Source organism: Lithobates pipiens, unplaced genomic scaffold, assembly GCF_037356315.1.
Source record: "Lithobates pipiens isolate NorthernLeopardFrog02 unplaced genomic scaffold, aLitPip1_a1.2 Scaffold_25, whole genome shotgun sequence".
Lineage (NCBI taxonomy): Eukaryota > Metazoa > Chordata > Amphibia > Anura > Ranidae > Lithobates > Lithobates pipiens.
Genome location: NW_027507787.1, coordinates 239,441,552 through 239,449,977, shown reverse-complemented (window position 1 = coordinate 239,449,977; position 8,426 = coordinate 239,441,552). Strand labels below are relative to the sequence as shown.

General features: G+C 46.4%; 1 protein-coding gene across 1 annotated transcript in view; it reads right to left on the bottom strand.

The window, feature by feature from the left end:
• Positions 1-373: 373 nt before the first annotated feature.
• The window catches only part of HPSE2 (heparanase 2 (inactive)), a 417,517-nt gene continuing 409,464 nt past the window's right edge, over positions 374-8,426 (bottom strand). The window contains exon 10 of the mRNA XM_077453819.1: positions 374-635. Coding sequence (XP_077309945.1) covers positions 470-635 — 166 coding nt within the window. The 3' untranslated portion in view covers positions 374-469. The remainder of the gene's footprint in view (positions 636-8,426) is intronic.

Here is an 8,426-nt window from a genome sequence, read left to right as displayed (position 1 = left end):
GTGTATTGTGTGATGTTGTGGGGGGTGTATATGTGGGATGGACCTGTGTATTGTGTGATGTTGTGGGGGATGTATATGTGGGACGGACCTGTGTATTGTGTGATGTTGTGGGGGATGTATATGTGGGACGGACCTGTGTATTGTGTGATGTTGTGGGGGATGTATATGTGGGACGGACCTGTGTATTGTGTGATGTTGTGGGGGGTGTATATGTGGGATGGACCTGTGTATTGTGTGATGTTGTGGGGGATGTATATGTGGGACGGACCTGTGTATTGTGTGATGTTGTGGGGGATGTATATGTGGGACGGACCTGTGTATTCTCCCAGCCACATGTTGGGCGGATTCGGAAGTGGCAGTTTTCAGTAAACCTGTCTGGGAGATATTTCAGGCCGGGAACATTGTATAGCGGACGGTTCGGCCGTTGGACCTCATATTTGGTTGTAGCTTTTCGTGGCACAGACAGGAACTACCGATACCGACAAGCCACGGCGTTCACATTCTTCACCACATAGAAGCCAATGCTGAGAGGAGGGATGGCGATGGTGCGCCCGGGCCGCAGCTGTCTGGGTTTGAAGTCCGGGAGGGTCCCGTCGTCCACCATCACCAGGGACTGTCCATTCAGATGTACTGACCTGCCATAGAGACACACATATCGTCATTGTTAATATCGGGATCTGTATACAGGACACGTCACAAATCACACTTACAAATCACCAACACGGAACGGTGACAATTACAGCTGCACAATTAATGGTCAAGAATCGTTATCGCGATCTCGATTAAAGTGTTTCACAATTCTTTCTATGCAAAGAATTCTCTCGGCTCTTCTGAAGCCACCAAAACAAAGGAAGAGAAAACCCGGGGGGCAGTCTGCCGAGAATCACAACATTCTTTATCAGTTGAACTTAAGTAGAAACATTGTAACAATTTGTCAATGGAATAGACTTTGTGTGTAAGTGAAAAAAAAAAAGTTTAACCGCTTAAACACCAAACCTTTTTCTGACATTTGTTAGTTTCAAGTTAAAATCATTTTCCTGAGGCCAACATGGCAACACACTAGTGATAGAGCTCCGCCTCTTGACCACTCCCTCAGGACCAGTGAATAGAATGAATGAAGGGACGGTTAGCCGCTACCCTATTCTTCTTTTTTTCCCTCATACCTCCATGCACCAGTGATGAAGTAAGGAATTTCATGCCCCCCACCCTGCCGCTGAGCAGTACCCGGCTGTGTTCAAGCCTCTCCCAGTGCGTCGTCTCAGCGCCTGGGCTGCTAACATCGCGCTAATAAGCCTGAGTGACCCTCGTCTGTGTGGTCTTGATGGGTCTCTGCCAAGGGGGGACTGACCATTCGGGCACTGCCCGAGGGCCCCATGCCTCTAGGGGGCCACATTAGGGTTGCCAGCCTCAATAAAACCAGGGGCAGTATGTAAAAATCTGTGTTTTTTTAAAAATCCCAAGATTATAGCTGCCCCGCCTCTCCAGTACCTTTTCAGTGTGTGTATTCTGTGTGTCTGTGTGTGTATACTGTAGGTGCATGTATACTGTGTGGCCCCATAATCTATTGCCTGGGGTCCACATAATCTCCTATTGCCCGGGGGCCCCATAATCTTCTCCTATTGCCCGGGGGCCCCATAATCTCCTATTGCCCGGGGGACCCATGAGTTGTCAGTCCACCCCTGGGTGTCTGGCGCCCATGAATCTACTTTGCACAGGCTGCCTGCTGGCTAAGTGGGTGGCAATTCTGTCTGGCAGCACTGGGTGTGTATACTGTATGTATGTGTGTGTGTGTGTGTATACTATGTGGCCCCATAATCTATTGCCCGGGGGCCCCATAATCTCCTATTGCCCGGGGGGCCCATAATCTTCTCCTATTGCCCAGGGGCCCATAATCTTCTCCTATTGCCCGGTGGGCCCATAATCTTCTCCTATTGCCCGGGGGGGCCCATAATCTTCTCCTATTGCCCGGGCCCCCATAATCTTCTATTGCCCGAGGGGCCCATAATCTTTTCCTATTGCCCGGGGGCCTATAATCTCCTATTGCCCAGGGGGCCCCATAATCTCCTATTGCCCGGGGGCCCCATGAGTTGTCAGTCCGCCGCTGGTCCCTGCAGTCTTTCCTCTTTGGGAACGAAATCTGCCATTCAGCATGACTTGGTTGCGGAGCTTGGGGGGGGGGCAGCCTGTTCTTTCCTTTTCTAGGGACATCCTTGTCCGTTAGGCTATGACTTTACCTGTTTTATTCAGTTCCTGCTTTTCTCCCTTCTTTTTTGGCTTTAGGTAGGTTCCGGGTGAGTGAGGAGCAGGCCACACCGTGCAGTAGGTGTCACAGGGTATCCCTGTAGGCGTGGGGCAGCCATCCGGCGCCCATATTTACCAGCCTAGGGCGCTCCCGATGATATCATAGGGCTGCGCCCGGTCTGCGCCCGGTCTGCACATGAGCACTGGCCGACAGAAGCTCTGGGTGCCATTTTGATTCTGGGCAAAGCAATTCGTTTTGCCCATAAACAACAGGAGTCTGGGAGGCGGGTTCTGCCTGTCCCTGGATTGCCTAACGCCCTGTTCACGCGGTTGGATTTTTTCAGACGGAAAATGTGCGATCGGGATCGCGTGGTCAGAAAATCCGACCACGTGCTGGGCTCCATCTGAGTTTTTCCATCTGATTTTCCGACACACAAAGTTGGAGAGTAGCATCTAAAATTTTCCGACAACAAAATACGATCGTTCCAATCGCGTGTAGACAACACCGACGGACAAAGTGCCGCGCATGCGCAGAATAATCTAAGAGATGAAAGCTATTGGCTACCGACCCGTTTTATAGTAAGGTGACCAGATTTTTAAAATGAAATCCGGGGACATATATTTTTTTTTTACTAGTAATGGCGGCAATCAGCGCTCTCTGCCCATCGCCGCCGCCTGCCTCACAGCCTGTCGAGTCTCACTCTCCGGGCCCCCCGGCTGCTACTGGGTGGGGAGCGGAGGAAGATCACTCTGCCAGGGAAGGCAAAGAGATAAGCAGGCCGGCAGCTGGCCAGGATTTGAGCCAAGGCAGAAGAACATGTGAGCGGAGCTGGATGGGCATGTGCCCGAAACTGAAGAAACATTCCCTCCGCTCCGACCAGCACATGATCATCAGAAAGGGGCACAGATAATGGAAAAAAATACACTTCCCTAAGCTAGTAGGAATGGCGGGGGGGAGAGTGGGGGTCTGTAATTCAGAATTTTTTTTTTTTCAATTCTGCACTGACTGTCTTTGAAATTGCCACAGCCCCTGTTCAAATCCAATCCGGGGACAAAACCGGGGACAGACTTGGTCCGGGGACAGTGTCCTCAATCCGGGGACAGACTTGCTCCGGGAACAGTGTCCTCAATCCGGGGACAGACTTGGTCCGGGGACAGTGTCCTCAATCCAGGGACAGACTTGGTCCGGGGACAGTGTCCTCAATCTGGGGACAGACTTGGTCCGGGAATAGTGTCCTCAATCCAGGGACAGACTTGCTCCGGGGACAGTGTCCTCAATCCAGGGACAGACTTGGTCCGGGGACAGTGTCCTCAATCCAGGGACAGACTTGGTCCGGGGACAGTGTCCTCAATCTGGGGACAGACTTGGTCCGGGAATAGTGTCCTCAATCCGGGGACAGACTTGCTCCGGGGACAGTGTCCTCAATCCAGGGACAGACTTGGTCCGGGGACAGTGTCCTCAATCCAGGGACAGACTTGCTCCGGGGACAGTGTCCTCAATCCAGGGACAGACTTGGTCCGGGGACAGTGTCCTCAATCTGGGGACAGACTTGGTCCGGGAACAGTGTCCTCAATCTGGGGACAGACTTGGTCCGGGCATCCTCAATCCGAGGACAGACTTGGTCCGCGGACAGTGTCCTCAATCCGGGGACAGACTTGGTCCAGGGAAAGTGTCTTCAATCCGGGGACAGACTTGGTCCGGGGACAGTGTCCTCAATCCGGGGACAGACTTGGTCCGGGGACAGTGTCCTCAATCCGGGGACAGACTTGGTCCGGGGACAGTGTCCTCAATCCAGGGGACTGTCCCCGGAAACCTGGGATGTCTAGTCACCCTAGTTTATAGTCGTGTTTGACATCACCTCGTTCAGAACGATCGGATTTTCCGTCAACTTTGTGCGACCGCGTGTGTATGCCACGCAAGTTTCGGCCAAAATCCGTCGGAAAAAATCCGATGGATTTTGTGGTCGGAATGTCCGGCCCGTGTGTACAAGGGCAAAAAGAGTGTCAGTGGGCTGCTGTGGGATGGGCAATATACAGCTTCCTGACCGTCTCCAGACTGTGAAGTTTGTTCCCGGACCCAGTCTCAGCAACCTTCTGTGTCGCCATCTGCTGGTAGGAATGTTTTCTGTAAGCTGTTTGCTTTGTTGTAGTGTTCAGGCTTTCATGTTAGAAGATTACTGGCAATCTCCATTCTTCTGTTTCTCTTTTCAGCTATCTCTGTTTTTCTGCTGGCCGCCCCCTTTTCTCTACTACCATGAGTCAGCCACCACTTATGTAAGACCCTCAATACTTAAAGTGGTGTCCCCCCCCCCCAAAAAAAAAAAAAAATGATGAAAATTAAAAAAAAAAAATTTAAAGAAAAAAATAATTAGAATTTTTTTTTTAACTTACCTCTAAATGCCTGTTGCTAGGGTGTCCCTCGTAGTCTGCCTCCTTCAGTGCCCGGGGGCACCTGACGTCACTTGCCCTTGGCGCAGTCAGTCATCTGGGATACGTGACAGGTCCCAGATGACTGCGCTGCATATCACGGCACCCGCAGCGCCGCTTGCGCATGCGCAGTGGGTGCCCGGCTGTGGCTTCACTGGGTGCCCACAGTAAGAATGCCGGCGCCGCCGAGCGGAGCAGGGGAACGAGCGGGGGGCTTCGTTCCCCCACATCGCTGGACCCCGGGACAGGTAAGTGTCTGATTTATTAAAAGTCAGCAGCTGCAGTATTTGTAGCTGCTGACTTTTAATTTTTTTCGTCTCTTCCCTGTTATAGGGGCACCCCACTTTAAGGTAGTGGTAAGTTTTCAGGTGTCCTTAAAAGTGTGGTTCGGCACTGCGTCGCTTTAACTGACAATTGCGCGGTCGTGCGACGTGGCTCCCAAACAAAATTGACATCCTTTTTTTTCCCCACAAATAGAGCTTTCTTTTGGTGGTATTTGATCGCCTCTGCGGTTTTTATTTTTTTGCGCCATAAACAAAAATAGAGCGACAATTTTGAAAAAAAAATGCATTATTTTTTACTTTTTACTATAATAAATATCCCCCAAAAATATATATAAAAAAAACATTTTTTTCCCTCAATTTAGGCCGATATGTATTCTTCTACATATTTTTGGTATAAAAAAAAAAATCGCAATATGCGCTTATTGATTGGTTTGCGCAAAAGTTATAGCGTCTACAAAATAGGGGATAGTTTTATGGCATTTTTATTAAGAATTTTTTATTTTTTTACTATTAATGGTCAGCAATTTTTTTTTATTGTGGCTGCGACATTATGGCGGACACGTTGGACAATTTTGACACAATTTTTGGGACCACTGGCATTTATACAGCAATCAGTGCAATTAAAAATGCACTGAGTACTGTAAAAATGTCACTGGCAGTGAATGGGGTTAACCACTAGGGGGCAATGTAGGGTGTTAAGTGTTTTGTTTATTTATTTTTTAACAGTAGGGGGCGTGGCTTGGCGTCTGACGTCACTAATTGTCTCTTCCCTATGACTGCTACAATGCTTACAGACGCCTCAGATTCAAGAAGGATTGCAGGTTTTCTACCCAATCCTGTTTCGCGGGGGGGGGGGGGGGGGCGGGGGTGGAAGATTGGTTAGTGTCCAGTTGCAGATCGGAAGAGGTCGAACCCTTTTGGGCCCTCGCAGCGATGTGATATTGAGAGAGGCGGAACCCATAACGCCTGGGGTGGAAGATCACCAGCAAAATTTCGGGAAACAGTTTACCGCCCATTCTTTTAGTAGACACCCTAGAGAATAAAATGGTGGTTGTTGTAATATTTTATGTCACACTGTATTTGCGCAGCGATCCTTCAAATGCAATTTTTTGGGGCAATTTGGGGCAATTTTTGGGGGCAAAAAAAAAAAACTAACCAGAAAAGTTGCGTTTATTTTTGTATAATGTGAACGATTTTACGTCATTTTAAACAAAAAAAAAAAAAAAAGAATCATGCAGCTCTAGTGACAATCATGGCGGAGTCGTCATTTAACCACTTAAGGACCGCCTCACGCCGATGTACGTCGGCAGAATGGCGCGGCTGGGCACAATCACGTACCTGTACGTTGCTTCCTAAGTGCCCAGCCATGGGTCGGGAGCGCGCAGCCGGCAGAGCGCACTCCCGACCCGGTCCTGAGCTCCGTTACCGCGGCCGCGGAACCAGTGCAACACGATCGCTGCTGGTGTCACAGAGCTGTGTAAACAAACCACTCCCCCGTGCTTTCCTGTGTGGCTGTCACCGATCGTCCAATGTCCAATGTGTCCGCCATAATGTCGCAGTCACAATAAAAAATCGCTGATCGCCGCCATTACTAGTAAAAAAAAAAAAAAAATTAATAAAAAATGCTATAAAACTATCCCCTATTTTGCAAATGCTATAACTTTTGCGCAAACCAATCAATAATCGCTTATTGCGTTTTTTTTTTTTTTTACCAAAAATATGTAGAAGAATACGTATCGGTCTAAACTGAGGGAAAAAAATGTTTTTTTATATATTTTTTGGGGGATATTTATTATAGCAAAAATTAAAAAATATTGAATTTTTTTCAAAATTGTCGCTCTATTTTTGTTTATAGCGCAAAAAAATAAAAACCGCAGAGGTGATCACATACCACCAAAAGAAATCTCTATTTGTGGGGAAAAAAGGACGCAGATTTTGTTTGGGAGCCACGTCGCACGACCACGCAAATTGTCAGTTAAAGCGACGCAGTGCCGAATCACAAAAAAGGGGCCTGGGTCCTTTGGCTGCAAATTGGTCCGGGGCTGAAGTGGTTAAAGGGCCTCCATCTGTGTGATGTGCAGGATTGCAGTTCCAGCAAGTCAACACAAGGGGGAGCTGGCGCAGCTGGATGGCACCAAAATATATGTTGTGTTCTCCCCTTTTCGTGTTTGATTTTTTTCTTTTTTTTTCTTCTGATAATAGTAATATATATCATTTCGATCAACGCTGAACTGATGATCTACTTCACCTGTCAGATGCTTAAAGCCCAACTCCGGTTCCCTCGCAGAACAGGATCCAGACTTTAACCAAAAAATGGTTTTGTTTTAGTTGCAGGAGTTGTACCCGAGAGATGCGGGTATTGTGAGATGGGGGAGGGGCATGACATATAGAGATCCCAGAGAACCCAGAGATCAGGGAACTCAATCCAGGGAATCTAAAAATCCCATCCGAATCAATCCTAGTAGTCAGAATTTGGATTTCAGGAATTAAAATCAAAACGGAAGAAAAAGTGAAAAAGTCTAAAATTTTAAAAAGAAAAAAAAATTGTAAAATTGTAATTGGTGTGAGGAGCAGCAGCCTCCCTAATGGGGACACAGACAGCAATAAAAACTGACAGGGGTTCTAATCCCTCTCCTCTTTTCCATTTACTTATAGGTTTTCATTTATTTATTTATTAATGTTCTCCTTTTTATTTTTTTATTTTTTTTACTTTACTTTTACTTTTTTTACTTTTTTTTTTTGCTGTCTAACAGGGGTTCTAACCCCTCTCCTTATCCTAATACTAAAAAAGCCTTTACTTTTACGTATAGGTTTTCTTTTATTTATTTATTAATGTTCTCCTTTTTTTTTACTTTACTTTTATACTTTTTGCTTATATTTTTACTTGAACTTTCAGTGATAACAGGAAACAGGACGAATAGAGAGGGTGAATGTCCCTGATGGGGACACAGTTTTTTTTTTTTTGCTGTCTGTGTCCCCATCAGGGACATTCACCATCTCTATTCGTCCTGCTTCCTGTTATCACTGAAAGTTAAAGTAAAAATATAAGCAAAAAGTATAAAAGTAAAGTAAAAAAAAAGGAGAACATTAATAAATAAATAAAAGAAAACCTATAAGTAAAAGTAAAGGCTTTTTTAGTATTAGGATGAGGAGAGGGGTTAGAACCCCTGTTAGACAGCAAAAAAAAAAAAAACTAACAGGGGTTCTAACCCCTCTCCTCATCCTAATACTAAAAAAGCCTTTACTTTTACGTATAGGTTTTCTTTTATTCATTTATTAATGTTCTCCTTTTTTTTTTTTTTTTTTTTTTTTTTTACTTTACTTTTTTGCTTATATTTTTACTTGAACTTTCAGTGATAACAGGAAACAGGACGAATAGAGATGGTGAATGTCCCTGATGGGGACACAGTTTTTTTTTTTTTTTTGCTGCCTGTGTCCCCATCAGGGACATTCACCATCTCTATTCGTCCTGTT